This window comes from Carcharhinus amblyrhynchos, chromosome 33 (assembly GCF_965287045.1).
Source record: "Carcharhinus amblyrhynchos chromosome 33, sCarAmb.v2.hapA, whole genome shotgun sequence".
NCBI lineage: Eukaryota > Metazoa > Chordata > Chondrichthyes > Carcharhiniformes > Carcharhinidae > Carcharhinus > Carcharhinus amblyrhynchos.
This window is the reverse complement of record NC_137356.1, coordinates 6059139-6079615: the sequence shown is the minus strand read 5'-3', so window position 1 is coordinate 6079615 and position 20477 is coordinate 6059139. Positions and strand designations below refer to the sequence as shown.

Sequence of the window (20477 nt, the reverse complement as noted above, 5' to 3'; positions counted from 1 at the left end):
TGTGCGGGTTAGCTTGATTAGCCAAGTTAAATTGCCTCTGTTCAGGGGGATTAGCAGGGTAAATACGTGGGAATATGGGGATAGGGGCTAGGTGGGATTGTGGTGGGTGCAGACTTGATGGGCCAAATGGCCTCCTGCACTGTAGGGATTTTATGATAATATTTGGATTTAAGAATCTACTAATGACCATTATCAGAAAAACCCATCTGGTTCACTAATGACCTTTAGGGAAGGAAATCTGCTGTCCTAATCCAGCCTGGCCTACAAGCGACTCCAGAGCCACAGCAATGTGGTTGACTCTCAACTGCCTTCAGGCAATGAGGATTGGGCAATAAATGATGGCCCAGCCAGCGACGCCTATGTCCCACGAATGAATAAATGGCCTGTTTCTGTGCCTTATGTTCCATATAACTCCATAACACGAGTCTGACATTTGATTTATTATTGTCACGTGCATTCGGAACATAATATTTCTTGTGTGCTATACAGGCAAAATATACCATTTGTAGATACATAACTAAGGAGGAAAAGGGACAATTCAGAATATAGTGTTGCATTTACAGGTTGGGTGAAGAGAAAGATGAGCTTAATATATGATAGGGCCATTCAAAAGTCTGATGGCAGCAGGAAAGCAGATGAGGTACGCTCAGTTATGTTTCGTCCATTAACCTTTCCACATCCAGGAATTTTAATTTTTGATCAAGGTGTGTATATTATAGCAAGGTACACGTGGAAAGCAGTCCACTGCAAATGCAGCAGGACCTGGACAATAGCCAGGCTTGTGCTGACAAGCAGGAAGTAACATTCATACCAAGTAAGTGCCAGGCAACAATCATCTCCAACAAGAGAGGATCTAACCGGAGCCCCCTTGAAGTTCAATGGCATGACCATTGCTGAATCCCCCACTTTCAACATCCCTGGGGGTTACCAATGACCGGAAACTGACCTGGGCCAGCCACATAAAGACAGTGGCTACAAGAACAGGTCATAAGTTAGGATTAACTCCCCTGACTCCACAAAACCTGTCTGTCATCTACAAGTCACAAATCAGGAGTGTGATGGAATACTCCCCACTTGCCTGGATGAGTGCAGCTCCAACAACGCTCAGGAAGCTCAACACTATCCAGGACAAAGCAGCCCTGCTTGATTGGCACCACATCCACAAACATTTCCTTCACCACTGATGCATGATGACAGCACGGTGTATACAAGACACACTGTGTTCACCAAGGCTCCTCGGGCTATAGCTTCTCAACCCATGGCTGCTTCCAACTAGAAGGTCTAGGTCAGCAGATACATGGGAACACCACCACCTAGAAGTTCCCCTCCAAGCCACTCACCATGCTGACTTGGAAATATAGTGGCTGTTCCTTCAGTGTCGCTGGGTCAAAAATCATGGAATCCCTTCCCTAACAGTCCTCTGGGTGTAAAGGAACAAAAAAAGAGTAGGACTTTTAACCTCAAGTTCTAGAAGTGATTGTAAGCCTCATGATGTAGCGAATGAACCCATCGCTGCTCTTCTCTAATGTGTTCTGTACATCCTTTTGTTTGGTTCTGGTTGCTCAGACAGTAAGAGCTTGTGCTCTATCTCGCTAGAGAAAGTGCCAGACTCTCTGTGGAAGGATAGTGTGTAATTTTCCCATCTGTCATCCACACCCCTCCAACTCTGGCCTCTTGTGCACAGTGCACCCCTCCTTCCTTCATCCTATTTCTGGTTATCATGTTGTTGGCTGTCCAGACACATTTGAATGCTCTTTATAAACCTCTCCAACTTTATCTCCTCCTTTAAGACCCTCTTTGAAACCTATATCTGTGACTAGGCTTTTGATCACCTGTCTCTGGATAGTCACATGAACAGGCGGAGTACAGAGGGATACAGTCGGCTGGCCTAGATAGGACAATGTGATTGGCACAGTCCTGGTGGGCTGAAGGGCCTGTTCCGGTGCTGTACCGTACTTTGTTCTGACTTTACATTGGTGTCCACTTCTACCTAATCAAGCTCAGAAAATTTTCATAGATTTGATGGAGATGCTCAAATTCATGAGGGGACGGGACAGAATATCATAGAATCCCTACAGTGCAGAAAGAGGCCATTCGGCCCATCGAGTTTGAACCAACAACAATCCTACTCAGGCCCTATCTCCGTAACCTCACCTATTTACCTCACTAACCCCTCTAGCCTACCCATTCCAGGACACTAAGGGGCGATTTAGCATGGTTCGATTTCTGGCTTGGTTCACTGTCTGTGCGGAGTCTGTGCATTCTCCCCGTGTCTGCGTGGGTTTCCTCCTACAGTCCAAAAGACATGCTGGTTAGGGTGCATTGGCTATGCTAAATTCTCCCTCAATGTACCGGAACAGGAGTGTGGCGACTAGGGGCTTTTCACAGTAACTGCATTGCAGTGTTAATGTAAGCCTACTTGGACTAATAAATGAATATACTTTACTTTGCCTAACAAGATAACGTTAACAGTTTGCTTATATGTGAATGCAATAACAGTTAAAATAAATGTGATTTTTAAGTATTAAGTATCTCTATTGAAATATTAAGTGATGTATTTTAACATATTAAGTGTATTTTTAATACGATATATTTGTTTGCCTCAGTCAAATGTGAGTAGTGCAGGGATGATGATAGGAATTTATAAGTTCAGTAGCTAGAATCTATTAGTCAGCAGACTATACATTATAGTCTTGAATCCCGGGACAGTTATTGAAACATAATGTATTAAATAAAAGGCCTGTATTATCCAGACATGACCAAGTGTTTTTTTTCCCTATGGGCCTAGGAGAGACATTATCAGATTGTTTTGGCAGTATCCCTATGGGAATGGAATTAGGATAGCGGCGTCCTTAGCAACATAGCAACAAGAAAGTGAGCCTTGTCAAAGGGAAGAAATCTGGTATTAAGACGGACAAATAGAATATTGCTATGTCAAGTAGCACATCGCAATTGGCTGAGGTAATCTGTCCTGCTTTGGACTGACATGTTAATATGGAATGAAATTGAATCAGAGTTAATTAGAAGGAGTATCTTAAAGAGCAGAAGGTATAGAATCATAGGCTCCTACAGTGCAGAAGGAGGTCATTCAGCCCCTTCGAATCTGCACCAACCACAATCCCACCCAGGCCCTATCACCATAACCCCATGCATTTACTGTAGCTGGTCCTCCTGACACTAAGGGGCACTTTAGCATGGCCAATCCACTTAATCCGCACATCTTTGGACTGGTATAATTGTACTGTATTTTGCCTCAGATCTTTGGAGGTGTGTTGTAGCGCTGACCCAGAGCTATTCGACCATCCATAAGCCTCCCAATGACTATAGGTTAATGTTTTGTTTGCCTTGTGTGATTTTTACATTTCAAAATAAATTTTAGCTACATCTTGAGCAGAGACCTTTCCTTTGCATGTTTATTTTCAAACAATTTTTAATTTTTTTTAAAGAAGTTAGGCCACCATCAAAGAATCTCTCACATCATTATTGTTTTAAGTTTATTTACTAGTGTCACAAGTAGGCTTACATTAAGACAGAAGGTTGTCTACTGTTGGGACTGGTAGTTCTGATGGGACTAGGATTCCACAAGGAAGTGCTCTCAAGCTGCTTCATTTGCTCTTGGAATTTTTTTTTTAAGTTTACTTGTTAGTGTCACAAGTCGGCTTACATTAACATCGCAATGAAGTTACTGTGGAAAATCTCCTAGTTGCCACAATCGGGAGCCTGTTCTGGTACAGAATTTAGCCCAGCCAATGCACCCCAACCAGCACATCTTTTGGACTGTGGGAGGAAACTGGAGCACCCGGAGGAAACCCACACAGACATGGGGAGAATGTGCAGACTTCATACAGACGGTGACCCATGCTGGGAATTTGAGCCTGGGTCCCTGTCACAAATGTAGACATTGTCTGACCTGGACGGTGCAGGTCGAGTGCACAAATATCTGATTCGCATTGCAATCAAGAGTGTGTTCCTCCTGGATTATTTCTGCCTCTCCAACGTAGCAACTTGATCAGGTTCAGACTCGCATTAAATATTCTGTCATGTTGGAAGACCATCTTGTAGAAAGTGTCAATGTGCAGATTCCCAGTTGGGTCGGCGAATTTCAGCGTAGTGAGCGGTGTGTAGAGTTTGTTGGTCTGGTAACGGAATGGAGGGTTTGCGGAGGTAATCACCTTCACCGTGTGCTGTCAACAAAATCATGGGAAGTTTGTAAGACATTCACAAACATGGAATTAACCAGCCTATTCCCCCCAGCACCCCCATCAATGCCTTCCTTTGCCCCTGCTCAGTTAGCCTTACAAATCCAGCCTACTTGCTCCAATATCAATGGTTGGCTCAGGTGAACGTCTTACTTGCTTCTTGAAATAATGAATGAGCTGCCAGAGGTAGTAGTAGAGGCAGGTATAATTTTGTCTTTTAAAAAGCATTTATACAGTTACACGGGTAAGATGGGTATAGAGGGACGTGGGCCAAATGCGGGCAATTGGGACTAGCTTATGGGTTTAAAACAAAAGGATGGCATGGACAAGTTGGACTGAGGGGCCTGTTTCCATACTGTGAACCACTATGACTATTGCCACTGAACCTTCCCCCCCCCCCCCCCCCCCCCCCCCCCCCCCACTTACCTTGAACTTGTGCCCCCTGTAATTGTCATTTCTGCTCTGCAAATAGCTTCCAACTTTTCTATGCCTCTCATAATTTTACAAACTTCTATCAGGTTGCCCTTCAGCCTCCGCCTTTTCAAGGAGAACAATCCCAATTTATTCAATCTCCCAACTCTCTAGCCTGAGTCTATGAATATTCAGTGCTTTCATGTGATAGCTACTCTAATTTCATGGCCTTTTTTTTTTGTTCCAATTTCTTCTTTCCCTTTTCTCACTCTCCAGTGTGTTGTCCGAGTGTGAGCCTTGGCTAAAAGTGCTGTCAGACCCTTCACCTGAGCGGATAAGGCTCACAGACAAGCAACCTTTTCCTCGCACAATCTCGATACCCATTTCTTTCCTGTCGTCCTTATGGGCAGGGACGTCAGGAGTAAGATACCGCACTGCTGAGACTTTTGGTTCATCCACTGGCTTTGAAAGAGACATGTCTGATTCATTTAATTCAAGTTGTGTAAGGACAAATGTACAGGAGAGGCAGTGGCATAGTGGTATTGTCACTGGACTAGTCATCTAGGCACTCAGAGGAATTCATTGAGGATTTGGGTTCAAATCCCACCATGGCAGATGGTAAAACTTGAATCCAATATAAAAAGTTGGAATTAAAAGTCAGTTGAATACTAGGGAGAAACTTGTGACAATGCATTCATGGTATGGTCAGAGTTGGCAATGCCAACATTTATTGCCCATTCCTAATTCCCCTCAAAGGTTTAGTGTCATAAGTAGGCTTACATTAACACTGCAATGAAGTTACTGTGAAAATCCCCACACTTTGGTGCCCATTTCAGTACACTGAGGGAGAATTTAGCACGGCCAATGCGCTCTAACCAGGACTGTGGGAGGAAACCCCCGCAGACACAGGGAGAATGTGCAAACTCCACATGGACAATGACCCCAGCCAGGAATCGAATGTGGTTCCCTGGTGCTGTGAGGCAGCAGTGCTAACCACTGCACCAATGTGCTGCCCATATATGCTGACTGGACCAGCATTTATTGCCCATCCCTGAGGGCATTTAAGTGCCCTCAGATTGCTGCAGATCTGGAGCCACATGTTAGGCCAGACCAGCAAATGACAGCAGATTTCCTTCCCTAAAGGGCATTAGCGAACCAGACAGGTTTTTACGACAATCGACAATGGTTTCATGGTCATCAGGAGACTTTTAATGAATTCAAATTTCACCATCTGCCATGGTGGGATTTGAACCCAAGACCCCAGACCAGTATCCTGGGTCTCTGGATTACTGACAATACCACTACACCACTGTCTCCGCAAGATATTTGGGGGGAAAGGATTAGAAAGGTAGAAGTGAATTCTTTTATGTAGTGAGTTGTTATGATTCTAGAATGCTCTGCCTGAGAGGGCGATTAAATGATTTCGATAGTAATCTCAAAAGAGAACTAGACAACTACTTGAAGTATAGAAAAGTAGATGGCATGGCGGCACAGCGGTTCGCACTGCTGCCTCACAGAACCAGGGACCCCGATTCAATTCCCAACTTGGGTCGCTGTCTGTATGGAGACTGCACGTTCTCGTGGGTTTCCTCCGGGTGCTCCGGTTTCCTCCCACAGTCCAAAAGACGTGCTGGTTAGGGTGCATTGGCCGTGCTAAATTCTCCCTCAGCGTACCTGAACCGGAGCCAGAGCGTGGCAACCAGGGGGATTTTCTTAGTAACTTCATTGCAGTGTAAGCCGACTTGTGACATGAATGAATAAACTTTGCACAAGTTATTTCAAGAATACCTCAGCCACATCTTCCGCTGTTTGTCCAAGAGCTTGGAAAACTTCTCTAGAGTAAGGCAGGTACAGCTGCTGAAACATTTTTGCAGTTTCTTCGTCTGTACTGGAGAGATCCATTTTCGCAGCATCCTCGTACAACTTAGTTTCAAACTCAGTGAAGACTGGTCCTGGTTGAATGAGGCTGATGCTGTGAGGGGGACAGACACATGGGGAAGAGCTTATCAGCGTAACCATCTGATAGTGAGTGATGTGCGGATATGTCAAAATAAATAATATTTTAAGAATAAAGGTACAGCTTGCAGTAGAGAAGGCTTAACAGTATTTTGGCCTTCATAGCGAGAGGATTTGAGTATAGGAATAGAGGTGTTTTGCTGTAATTGTACATGGTGTTGGTGAGACCACACCTGGAGTATTGTGTGCAGTTTTGGTGTCCTTACCTGAGGAAGGATGTCCTTGCTATAGAGGGAGTGCAGTGAAGGTTTACCAGGCTGATTCCTGGGATGGCAGGTCTGACATATGAGAAGAGACTAAGTCGGTTAGGATTATATTCACTAAAGTTTAGAAGAGTCTCATAGAAAATTGTAACAGTGTTAGACAGAGTAGATTCAGAAAGAATGTTCCCAATGGTGGGCGAGTCCAGAACTAGGGGGTTATAGTTTGACGATAAAGGATAAACCTTTTAGAACTGAGGTGAAGAGAAATTTCTTCACCCAGAGGGTGGTGAACGTGTGGAATTCACTCCCACAGAAAGTAGTTGAGGCCAACATGTCTGATTTCAAGAAGGAATTAGGTACAGCTCTTGGGGCTAAAGGGATTAAGGGATATGGAGGGAAGGGGGAATCAGGATATTGAATTTAATGATCAACCATGATCATAATGAATGGCGGGGCAGGCTCGAAGGGCCGAATGGCCTACTCCTGCTTCTAGTTTCTATGTTTAATACACAAACTGTCTTGCATCATTAGATTAGCTCCAGTACACTCCGTAAAGCAATGAAACTTAAACATTTTGTACTGACTTCTAGGTAACTTCCTTCAGGACTACCAACACCACAATACTTGGGTAATTCCGAGACTTTCCGTTCTAAATAATTGGAAGTTAAACAACCGAATAAAATTGGAATCAATAGGAGTATAGTCATTGGGATTCCCCTGATGACTCAGGAAGTAAATATACAACATTGTGTTACGAGGCACTGAATTGTATAGGGGTGACACAGTGATTAGCACTGCTACCTCACAGCACCAGGGACCCGGAATCGATTCCCAGCTTGGGTCACTGTCTGTGTGGAGTCTGCACGTTCTCCCCGTGTCTGAGTGGGTTTCCTCTGGGCGCTCTGGTTTCTTCCCACAGTCCGAAAAGAATTGCTGGTTAGGTGCATTGGCCGTGCTCAATTCCCCCTCAATGTATCTGGAGTTTGGGGATTTTCACGGCAACTTGATTGCAGTGTTAATGTAAGCCTACATGTGATGCTAATTAAAAAAAATTGGCCAGGCGAGCAACCCCTGGGCTCTTTTGAGTTAATTAATCTAAGGAAAGATGCACATGTTCAGTTCTAGTTCTAGTTCACAGTAACTTCATTGCAGTGTTAATGTAATCCTACTTGTGACACTAATAAATAAATAACATTCTACAGTTCAGCTAAGGAGACGGGGAAAAGAGAAGTATCATTGGCCATGCTAAATTGACACTTAATGTGGAATTTTACCAGCATGCCCGTAATGTCTCGCCTGTGCCCAATGGCGAATGCCGTTCTGCGAGCCTCGCCTGCCCCCATTCCAGTGGGTGTGTGCCTGTAAAATTCCAGCCTTAGGAATAGCAGGGTAAATAAGTGGGGTTATGGGGATAGAGCCAGGGTGGGACTGTTGTCAGTGCAGCCTCGATGGGCCGAATGGCCTCCTTGTGCGCTGCAGGGATTCTATTAGAGACATTGGACGCATTGAGTTAAAATGAAGAATTCTGGATTTTGTGGGGCAGGGGGTTGGCGGCAGAAGCATTTATTTTCGAATTAAAAAGAAAAATTCTTCACGGCTCTTACTTGATATTGAACTTTAGAGTTTGAATTGCCAAACTCTCGCAGAAACCTTCCACGGCAAACTTTGATGCTGAGTAGATATCATTGAATAGAAGACCTGGGAAGACAAAGGAAGTCAACGTTTGAGTTTGATAACAAAATGTGTCAACGTTCAGCACCGCAGTGACATTATTTGATTTGATTTCACAGAATACTACAGTGCAGAAGAGGCCTTTCGGCCCATCGAGTTTGCACCAATGCATGAAATACCCTGAGCTGCCCACCTAATGCCACTTGCCAGCACTTGGCCCATAGCCCTGAATGTTACGATGGGCCAAGTGCTCATCCAGGTACTTTTTAAAGGATGTGCGGCATCCCACCTCCACCACCCTCCCAGGCAGCGCATTCCAGACCCTCACCGCCCTCTGGAGAAGAAAGGTTTTTTCTCAAATCCCCCCCTAAACCTCCCACCCCTCACTTTTAACTTGTGTCCCCTCGTAACTGACCCTTCAACTAAGGGGAACAGCTGCTCCTTATCCACTCTGTCCCTGCCCCTCATAACCTTGTCCACCTCGATCAGGTCACCCCCTCAGTCTTCTCTGCTCCAACAGAAACAACCCAAGCCTACACAACCTCTCTTTATAACTTAAATGTTCCATCCCAGGCAGCTTCCTGGGATTTGATTTATTATTGTCACATGTATTAGGATACAGTGAAAAGTATTGTTTCTTGCGCACTATACAGACAAAGCATACCGTTCATAGACAAGGAAGGGAGAGGGTGCAGAATGTAATGTTACAGTCATAGCTAGGGTGTAGAGAAAGATCAACTTAATGTGAGGTAATTCTATTCAAAAGTCTGATGATAGCAAGGAAGAAGCTGTTCTTGAGTCGGTTGGTATGTGACCTCGGACTTTTGTACCTTTTTCCCGATGGAAGAAGGTGGAAGAGAGAATGTCCGGGGTCCTTAATTATACTGGCTGTTTTGCCGAGACAGCGGGAAGTGTAGACAGAGTCAATGGATGGGAAAGTGGTTTGTGTGATGGATTCGGCTACATTCATGACCTTTTGTAGCTTTTTGTGGTCTTGGGCAGAGCAGGAGCCATACCAAGCTGTGACCATAGAAAGAATGCTTTGTAAACGTTGGAGAGAGTTGTAGTGGACATGCCAAATTTGCTTAGTTTCCTGAGAAAGTAGAGGCATTGGTGGGCTTTCTTAACTATAGTGTCAACATGGGGAGACCAAGACAGTTTGGTGATCTGGACACCTAAAAACTTAAAACTCTTGACCCTTTCTAATATGTTGTGAAGTTGAGTTTATAAAGATGTACAGAATGTCTGTAATGAATATAAAATATTGGAGGGAAAACAACAGTGTGTGGTCCCTTTTAAAAATTCATTTATGTCAGTCCCTTTAAAAGCTGGCTTTGTTCAGTGCTGAGATGTTTAAAGTGCAGAGTACGCACAAACTCTAAGTTGCAACATTTGTTTTGCAGACCGGAGAACAGGGTTGCTTTGGTAACAGGCTCTGCAGGTCTTTTGCACTTTGTTAGCCTATGGGTTTAAAGACACTCAGCTGAAGGGAACCAATCAGATTCAAATTTACTGTTGTTGTCAGCATCCAACCAATCCTGATGTACAGGATGCGTAGGTCATCAGGAATATAAAAGAGGAACTCAACTGCCTTGAGTTCAGTTCCACTCAGGGTTAAGCCTGGAGTTCAACCAGAAGCAGGGCCTGATCATCTGAAGCACTTAAGGGCAGTTAGATCCACTTAGTTCTTAACTCTGCCAGCTTCAGATAGATCTTAAGGTAGCCTACCCTCTAACAAAAAGTATCAAAACAGCGTTTACAGACAGCGGACAATTAGCAAAGAACTCCAAAACTTCCAAACGCTATCAGACCTGGTTGTATATTTTCTTTGAGAGCGACTCAAATTCTGCTATTGCTATTTTGGTAATGAATGTTCCTTTGAACAGCATTTCATTCAAAACTTCGTTTAGTTAAAATGCAGCTGATTTTGTTAATGTTCTTGGTTGGCTAAAATAAAAATAACTCGTTAATTATTCACTGTAAGCAAGTGTCAGGCCTTTATATGATGTAGAACAGTTAACAAATTCCCAAACGTTTACCAGATTTACAGAGTGAAGTAAAGGGGATTAACCTCTGCGTTGTAACAATTAGAAGTCCACCAGCTGCTGGAAGTACGAAAGACATCAACTTACCGTGGATTCCCATTACACTGCTCATGACAACAATGTGGCCATTTTGACGTCTTTTCATGTCAGGTAGGACTTCCTTCACCAAGCGAGTCAAACTGAAGAAATTGGTGTCAAACACTGTTTTAATGGTATCTAAATCCTGGCACTCCACTGGCCCAATGAGCCCCATTCCAGCGTTATTTACTAAAACAGGGAGACAAAATCAAATACAAAATCTGCTGAAGACGATGTTTTCACTAGAATTGATAAAGAGGGAGATGACAGCGTTCGTTTTACGGAGAACTTGTGACTTCAAACGGGCCATTGAGGTTGGAGTATTGGAATATGAACTCCCTGAGGTTATGAGAAAAGATTGAGTAGACTGGGCCTGTACTCATTGGAGTTTAGAAGGTTGAGGGGAAATCTTTACAGAGACATATAAGGGGCTAGGCAGGGTAGAAGTAGCGAGGTTATTTCCACTTAAAATGGAAACAAGAACTAGGGGGCACAGCCTCAAAATAAGGGGGAGTCAATTTAGAAAGAGTTGAGGAGGAACTACTTCTCCCAGAGGGTAGTGAATCTTTGGAATTCTCTGCCCATTGAAGCAGTGGAGGCTACCTCATTAAATGTGTTTAAGCCAGAGGTAGATAGATTATTGACCAATAAGGGAATTAAGGGTTATGGGGAGCAGGCGGGTAAGTGGAACTGAACCCACTATCAGATCAGCCATGATCTTATTGAATAGCATAGCAGGCTCAAGGGGCTAGATGGCCTCCTACTGCTCCTATTCTTATGTTCTGATTAAGGAGTCAATTGTTGGGCCAATCAGGGAGTCTTTCCCCTTGTATTTAACCAGGAACGTCGGTTTTTCTGGTACTCCGGAAGGTAGACTGCTGACTGCGAGCACTGTGTACTGCTGTTAGAATTGGAAACAAAAGGGAAAGAATCGCTGGCACATCGATTGACTCCTTAATCGGGGAGTTCATATTTCAATCGACCAATCTCAATGGCCTGATTGAAATCATTGTAGGACCCAAGCTGAAGGGTCACATCTCAAAGTGCAGGATAGATTGAGAGTTAAAAGATCAAAAAAAATCAACAAATAATGGTCAACACTTGGTTATAATATATTCAATCTTTCTTCATTAGAAGGTCCCACATCAGTGCTTGGCCAATGCACCTATATAAGGTCACCGTCTGTGTGGATTCTGCACGTTCTCCACGTGACTGCATGGGTTTCCTCCGGGTGCTCCGGTTTCCTCCCACAGTTTGAAAGATATGCTGGTAAGGGTACATTGGCCGTGCTAAAGTCTCCCTCAGAGACTTCTTACAATAAATGCTGGCCGGCCAGTGAAACCCATGTCCCACGAATGAATGAAAGAAAATACTCAGAATGGGACAAAGCAAACAGGGACTCAGAATTAGTTTTGGTAGATTTGTTGGGTTCGGGATCTTGGCTTAACAGTAAAGCTTAGGGTTAGGTTTGTGGGGCCAGACTGAGAGAGGAAATGTTTTTTCTACTTACTCTGCCTCTTACTGTTCAGTTCACATTCAAACCTTGTTGCTCCTTATATTGAGGCTTGTTGTCTTCTTGTCTCCTGAGCCTTTTTCCTTTGTTTTGTTACTCATGTTATTTTTATGTTGTGCAGGGCAGTGGACAAGGGGCGTATATTTGTGTGGTGGTGAAAAAAAGGAGCTGGTTGGGACCCTGGAGAAAGAGGGTAGTGGGTGCATGGATTCTGTTGTATTCTAGGTGGTTAGAAAGGGGTGGTTGTTGAGGTGGTGTTTGTTAGGGGGAGGGAGTTGTTAGGTTGGCGTTGGACTTGGTGTCACAAGTAAAGCTTAAGTTAACACTACAATGAAGTTACTGTGAAAATCTCCTAGTTGTCACACTCCAGCACCTGCTCAGATACACTGAGGGAGAATTTAGCATGGTCAATGCACCCTAACCACATCTTTTGGGAGGAAACCAGAGCACCTGGAGGAAACCCATGCGGACATGGGGAGAATGTGCAGACTCCGCACAGACAGTGACCCAAGCTGGGAATCAAACCTGGCTCCCTGGCGCTGTGAGGCAGCAGTGCTAAGCTCCGTGCCGCCCCATAGAGTCATAGAGGTTTACAGCATGGAAACAGGCCCTTTGGCCCAACTTGTCCATGCTGCCCTCTTTTTTTTTTAAACCCCTAAGCAAATCCCAATTGCCCGCATTTGGCCCATATCCCTCTATACACATCATACCCATGTAACTATCTAAGTGCTTTTTAAAAGACAAAATTGTACCTGCTCTACGACTACCTCTGGCAGATTATTCCATCACCCTCTGTGTGAAGAAATTGCCCCTCTGGAAACTTTTGTATCTCTCCCCTCTCACCTTAAACCTATGCCCTCTAGTTTTAGACTCCCCTACCTTTGGGAAAAGATATTGACTATCTAGCTGATCTGTGCCCCTCATTATTTTATGGACCTCTGTAAGATCACCCCTCAACCTCCTATGCTCCAGAGAAGAAACCTTTCCTTATAACTCGAATCCCGGTAGCATCCTGGTAAATCTTTCCTGCACTCTTTCTAGTTTAATAAGATCCTTTCTATAATAGGGTGACCAGAACTGTACACAGTATTCCAAGTGTGGCCTTACCAATGTCTCATACAACTTCACCAAGATGTCCCAACTCCTGTATTCAATGTTCTGACCAACGAAACCTTCTTTACCACTCTGTCCATCTGTGACTCCACTTTCAAGGAGCTATGAACATGTACCCCTAGGTCTCTCTGTTCTGTAACTCTCCCCAGTGCCCTACCATTAACTGAGTAAGTCCTGCCCTGGTTCAATCTACCAAAATGCATTACCTCGCATTTATCTAAATTAAACTCCATCTGCCATTCGTCAGCCCACTGGCTCAATTGATCAACATCCCGTTGCAATTGGAGATAACTTTCTTCACTGTCCACTATGCCACCAATCTTGGTGTCATCTGCAAACTTGCTAACCTTATTTAAGGGTGTCTCAATTTCATGAAAGAAAGTATTTATTTCAATGTGGAAACTCTTCAGATATATTCACCTTGGTTTCTTTCCTTTTGTAAACCTTACCTAAGATGTCCACCTTTCGCTCTGGAATACTGTCCAGGCATCTGCATATTGAAGCTTCGCTGCAAACATCAAGTTCTTTAATTTCCAGTGTCTTGTTCAATGTATCACCCGCTGCGTCTTCCAGTTGTTTCCTCTTCTCTAAATCTCGCATTGTTGCAATGACTGCAATGAGATATAGATGGACTGCAGCAGAATCATAGAATCCTTCAGTGCAGCAGGAGACCATTTGGCTCATCGAGTCTGCACCAATAACAATTCCACCCAGGCCCTATTCCCATAACCCCACATAATCGCCCTGACACTAAGGGACAATCTCAGCCAGACCTGTTCCCCGTAACCCCAAGTATTTACCCTGCTAATTCCCCTAACTTGTATATCTTGGGATACTAAGGGGCAATTTTGCGTGGCCAATCCACCTAATCTGCACATCTTGGGACTCTAAGGGGCAATTCAGCATGACCAATCTACCGAAACTGCGCACCTTTCAACACTGTAGGGATTCTATGCTCTAGCTAAGTTGTATTTAAAGTTTATTTGTCACAACTAGGCTTACATTCAAACTGCAATGAAGTTACTGTGAAAATCCCCTAGTTGTCACACTCTAGCACCTGTCTAGGTACACTGAGGGAGAATTTAGCATGGCCAATGCACCCTAACTAGCACGTCGTTCGGACTGTGGGAGGAAACCGGAGCACTTGGAGGAAAACCCATGCAGACATGGGGAGAACGCGCAAACTCCACACAGATGGTGAACAGAGACTGGAATAGAACCTGGTCCCTGGCATTGTTGGCAGCAGTGCTAACCACTGTGCGAACGGGTGATCTGTTTTAATGGTGTCAATTGGTCAAGAATACCAGGGATAATTCTCCTGCTTGTCCAAGTATTGGCATGGGATGTGAGGAGGACTGAAATGTTGTCCGTCCAAATCTCACCTGAGAACAGACATCTCCAACAGTGCAGTATGATATAACCTGCAGCTCAGGTGAGTGCTAAGTCTCTTGCATCAATATTAACGATTAGACAGTGTGTTATTTAAACTCATGTCCTACCTTTGAATCGTTTCAATTTATCTTTTGCTAATTGCACTGCCAGGGCCCGGCCTATACCAGAGGAGCAGCCTGTGATGATAACAGTTCTTGCAGACATTATTGCTTTTCCTACTGTGAACCACTGCAAACAGAGAAAAATACTTCAGTGTTTGTGTGGTGCTGCAGTTCTGTTCTGAACTAAAAAAAACTAAACACATGCAGCTCAATGATGCCCCCATTTACGGCAAGCTTTCGAAAAAAAAAGTTAAAGGTTTATTTATTATTGTCACAAGTAGGGCTTATGTTAACACTGCAATGAAGTTACTGTGTAAATCCCCTAGTCGTCACACTCCGGCGTCTGTTTGGGTAACACTGAGGGAGAATTCAGCATGGCCAATGCACCCTAAGCAGCATGGCTGTGGGAGGAAACTGGAGCACCCAGAGGAAACCCATGCAGACACGGGGAGAACGTGCAAAATCCACACAGACAGTGACCCAAGCTGGGAATCTAATCCAGGTCCCCAGTGCTGTGAGGCAGCCGTGCTCACCAAGGTGCCACTGAGAAGAAAGAGTTGCATTTATTCCTGGGAATTCCTGGAACAAAACAAACACAGGACAAAGACTCTTCACAAATCCATTTTTTAAAATTCATTCGAGGGATGTGGGCATCAGTGGCTGGCTAACATTTATTGCCCATCCCTCGTCAACCACATTGCTGTGGCTCTGGAGTTACATGTAGGCCAGACCAGGTAAGGATGGCAGATTTCCTTCACTAGAAGACATTAGTGAACCAAATGGGTTTTTCCGACAATGGTTTCATGGTCATCAGTAGGTTCTTAATTCCAGATATTTTTTATTGAATTCAAATTCCACCATTGCTGTGGTGGGATTTGAACCCGGGTCCCCAGAAGATTAGCTGAGTTTCTGGATTAATAGTCCAGCGATAATACCACTTGGCCACTTTATAAACTCATTTGTTATTCTTTGCTCGAAAACTCCAACATTAATTGGCAGATATTTGTGAAATACTAATGCTTCATCCTCTGCATCCAAAACATAAAGGGGAAAAGTTAAAGTTTATTCATTTGTGTCACAAGTAGGTTTACATTAACACCGAAATAAATTTACTATGAAAATCCCCTATTCGCCACACTCTGCTGCCTGATTGGGTACACTGAGGGAGAATTTAGCATGGCTGATGCAACCTAACCAGCACGAATTACGGAGGGATTCTGTAAATGTGGGAGGAAAGTGGAGCACCCGGAGGAAATGCACACAGATACAAGGGAGAATGTGTAGACTCCGCACGGACAGTAACCCAAGCCAGGAATCGAAGCTGGCTGCCTGGCGCTGTGAGGCAGCAGTGCTAACCACTGAGGAAGTTCAAAAGGGGAAGAGTTCTTGGGCAGCACGGATTTGCACAGTCTCTCATCCTGTTGCAATTCTTATAGACAAACAGAGAAAACCTGTCGCAATCTCTATATCTGTTGGGGTTTTTTTTTTAAAGAGTATATTAAACAATCAGCTGATGTGGGCCAAAGTCTGGAAACGAGAATGTTTTCTCAAAGCCCAGCTGACAGCTCACTTTCAGATGACCCAGTTATTTTGCATTCTGTCGAAAAACATGTTAAGCTTAGATTTATTGTAACGCTTTATTCGCAATGGTTGGAAGAGTTTGCAGATTAGTATTATAGCTAAGCTAAAAACAGAAATCAGCAATGCACAAACGCATACAATGTAAAAGAAAATTAGCTTTAAGTTGAACGAGGTTGAGTAAACATTGTTAATTACAATAGAAAAACTGGTTCCCCCTCCGAGTTTTCACCCAACAAAAACAGTCACATTACTCCATTCATTCCCTGCTCATCTTTTGATTCTGCATTACCATCGCAATTTCTTTGATCACATTTCATTTGCAGAAGTTATGAGATTGTGGGGAAAACATAAAATGCACAGGAGCAACTTAAAGATGACAATTTTACATTCAGCTGTTGAGAATGATATCGGGTTACTGTACCTTTTAATTAGTTGCTGTGTGCGCTGCAGTCTCAGAGTGAAATTTGGGTCAGAACAGACCTTCTTATTGTAATCCTTAGCAACGAGTCCCTACGCAATTACGTGCGGGCTCCACACATTGGGAGCTGCAGTTAGTTTTTTGCACCATTGTTTATCGTGGATAAAAAGCTGATTGAAGTGAGCACATTTAAGAGGCATCTGGGTGGGTGCAGGAATAACGTGGAGATGCCGGCATTGGACTGGGGTAAAATTAGTAAAAAGCCTCCCAACTGACTCAAATGACTCACCTGACGAAGGAACAGCGTTCCGAGAGCTTGTGTGTTTACTATCAAGTGAACTTGTTGGACTTTAACCTGGTGTTGTGAGACTTCTTACTGGGTGCAGGAATAGGCAGAGAATAGAGGGGTGTGGTCTGAGTAAGGGCAGAAGGATTTTTTCCAGTTTGGTTAGGACATCATGATCAGCACAGGCTTGGAGGGTGGAAAGGCCTGTCCCTGTGCTGTACTTTTCTTATGTTCTTTGTTCTGAAACTCCAACACTCTTGGACATATTGTTAGAATCGTGTTCAAAGTTTTAAGTTTATTTATTAATATCACAATGCCATCCCTACCGCAGAGAGAAAATGAGAGTATTGCTTCCACTATGCAGCTAAAGAGAAGTATTTGTGCCCTCTGGACTTCTGCCAAGGGGAGGCGATGGCCTAGTGATATTGACGATGGACTGTTAATACAGAAACTCAGCTAATATTCTGGTGACCCAGGTTCAAATCCCACAATGGCCCTTAGTGGAACTTGAATTCAATTAAACAAAAATCTGAAATTAAGAATCTACTGATGACCATTGCCGATTGTCAGAAAAACCCATCTGACTGACTATTGAATGGGTGGCACAGTGGTTAGTGTCCTGGGCTGTGGATTTTGCACATTCTCCCCATGTCTACGTGGGCTTCCTGCAGGTGCTCCGGTTTCCCCTCACACTTTGAAAGATGTGCTGGTTAGGGTGCATTGACCCAAACAGGCGCTGGAATGTGGCAACCAAGGGACTTTCACGCTACATTGCAATAATGTAAGCCTTACTTGTGACTAATAAATAAACTTTTAAAAAATGGTTAGAGGGATTAGCGGGGTAAATGGGTGGGGATGTGGGGGTAAGGCCTGGGTGAGATTGTCAGTACTGACTTGATGGGTCGAATGGGCTCCTTCTGCATTGTAGGATTCTATGATTCAATGAACTGTTTCTATGAAACACGAATGTTTCATCCTCTGTACTTATAAAGGAAAAAGTTTACAATTTGTTATTTGCAAAATGTAATTTCTTTCCAAAACTTATCAAATGAACTTTGTTTTGTCACAGATACAAATATAATAAGATGTATGACTCATTCTTTAGACCATAAGAGCAGAATTAGGCCACTCAGCCCATCGAGTCTGCTCCACCATTCAATCATGGCTGATATTTTTCTCATCCCCATTCTCTTGCCTTTTCCCCATAACCCCGATCCCCTTATTAATCAAAAACCTGTCTATCTCTGTCTCAAAGACACTCAATGACCCGGCCTCCACAGCCTTCTGTGGCAAAAAGTTCCACAGATTCCCCACTCTCTGGCTGAAGAAATTCCTCCTCATCTCTGTTTTAAAGGATCGTCCCTTTAGCCTGAGGTTGTGCCCTCTGGTTCTAGTTTTTCCCATCAGTGGAAACATCCTCTCCATCTTTGAATGTTTTCACCTGGAAGCTTGGCAAGACTTCTGTATTTGTTCTCATCCATTGTGGGAGAGATGGCAGTGTGATGACAAATTCTTAATTCCAGATTTTTAAAAAAAATTGGATTCAGTTCCATCTTCTGCTGTGGTGAGATTCGAACTCGGATCCCCAGAACATGAGCTGGGATTCTGGATTAATGGTTGATTAATAATTCCATTAGGCCATCACCCCCCCCCGGCACAGTCCAGAGGGCATAAATAATTCTCTTCAGTTGTGTAGAGTGCTGTAGGGATAACATTGTGACACCAATAAATAACTAAACTTCAAAACTTTAAACACTATCATAATAATACGTCCAAGTTTTGTTATTTGTGGATTTTGGAGTTGTGTACTGTGCACCTAAGTCTAGGTAAAATATAATTCCAGGTTTCCACTGTTCTTTGTTTGAAGGACTAATTTTATGGAACCTATCCTTATGATTTAACCCTTTTCACTTCAGTGTCAGTGTGACAAATTAGCATTGCAGGGTGACACAGTGGTTAGCACTGCTGCCTCACAGCACCGGGGACACGGGTTTGATTCCTGGCTGGGGTTGCTGCCTGTGTGGAGTTTGCACGTTCTCCCTGTGTCTGTGTGGGTTTCCTCCCACAGTCTGAAAGACATGCTGGTTAGGATGCATTGGCCGTGCTAAATTCTCAGCGTATCTGAACAGGTGCCGGAGTGTGGCGACTAGGGGAATTTCGCAGTAACTTCATTGCAGTGTTAATGTAAGCCTTCTTGTGACACAAATTAAATTTAAAACTCTATAGCCAACATATCCAAGACCTTGTCAATCTCAATTTCGATTGACCATGTGGGTTGCAGTGCTGCCTCACAGTGCCAGGGAGCTGGTTCAATTCTGGCCTCGGGTGACTGTGTGTGGAGTCTGCACATTCTCCTGCATCTGTGTGTGTTTCCTCCAGGTGCTCCGGTTTCCTCCGGGTGCTCCGGTTTCCTCCCACGGTCTGAAAGGTGTGCTGGTTAGGGTGCATTGGCCGTGCTTAATTCTCCCTTGGTGTACCCAAACAGGCGCTGGAGTGTGGCAACCAGGAGATTTTCACAGTAACTTCATTGCAGTGTGAATGTAAGCCTACTTGTGACACTTAATTTAACTTCTAAGTAAATAAGCTTTAAAAAGGGCGGCATGGACAAGTTGGGCCAAAGGGCCTGTTTCCATGTTGTAAACCTCTATGACTTTAATGTGTCCTCCATGCTGCTCAGAATATGAACTCCCTGATTAAGGGACAAATTGATGGGCCAATCCGGGGGCCTCTTGCTTTGTACTTGATCAGTTGTGTCAGTTCCTCTTTGACTCCTAGTGGACACAGTAAGAAGTCTGACAACACCAGGTTTAAGTCCAACCCTCCATTCGCCTGACAAAGGGGCAAACCCCGAAAGCTTGTAAGTTTACTATCAAATAAATCGGTTGGACTTAAACCTGGTGTTGTCAGACATCTCACTGTGTTTACCCCAGTCCAACGCCGGCATCTCCGCATCATGACTCCTAGTGGCGACAGCTGACTGGAAGCATTCTGTATGCTGTGGTCAGACTGGGAAATAAAGGGATTTTGGTGAAGGGACTTTTGCCTCTGTTTTATTACAGGTCCTTGATACCCAGTTTTATGAAGAGCAGGTGGTCCATGTTGTCAAACCACGTCAAATGCCTTTCTTTCCACCAGATCATCACCTCAGTACATTACGTACAGCTACGGAATGGAAGTGCTTCCATTCCGGAGACTCAGGTTCGAATCCCGTCACGGCAGATGGTAGAATTTGAATTCAATAAAAAATATCTGGAATTAAGAATCTACTGTCCTTTAGGGAAGGAAATCTGCCGTCCTTACCTGGTCTGGGCCTACGTGTGGCTCCAAGAGCCACAGCAATGTGGTTGACTCTCAACTGCCCTCTGAAATGGCAGAGTAAGACACGCAGTTCAAGGGGCAATTAAGGATGGGCAATAAATGCTGGCCCAGCCAGCAACACCCATGTCTCAC

The 20477-nt window shown here is 44.0% G+C and overlaps 1 protein-coding gene across 4 annotated transcripts; it reads right to left on the bottom strand.

Annotated features, from left to right (window-relative positions):
• Positions 1-280: 280 nt before the first annotated feature.
• On the bottom strand, positions 281-19475 carry LOC145361020 (retinol dehydrogenase 8-like). Of its 4 annotated transcripts, XM_080216550.1 has the most exons (8): positions 16745-19475; positions 14749-14869; positions 13699-13881; positions 10633-10812; positions 8434-8527; positions 6399-6582; positions 3911-4184; positions 281-1418 (listed from the first exon to the last, which is right to left on the bottom strand). In XM_080216550.1, exons 2-7 carry the CDS (start codon positions 14843-14845, stop codon positions 3957-3959), a joined length of 966 nt encoding a protein of 321 aa, XP_080072676.1. In that variant the 5' UTR covers positions 14846-14869; positions 16745-19475; the 3' UTR covers positions 281-1418; positions 3911-3956. The 4 variants fall into 4 exon arrangements, with proteins under 4 accessions (XP_080072676.1, XP_080072675.1, XP_080072677.1 ...); XM_080216549.1 differs by having other exon boundaries at positions 281-4184; XM_080216551.1 differs by having other exon boundaries at positions 281-4184; positions 13699-13860.
• Between the last annotated feature and the right edge of the window lie 1002 nt (positions 19476-20477).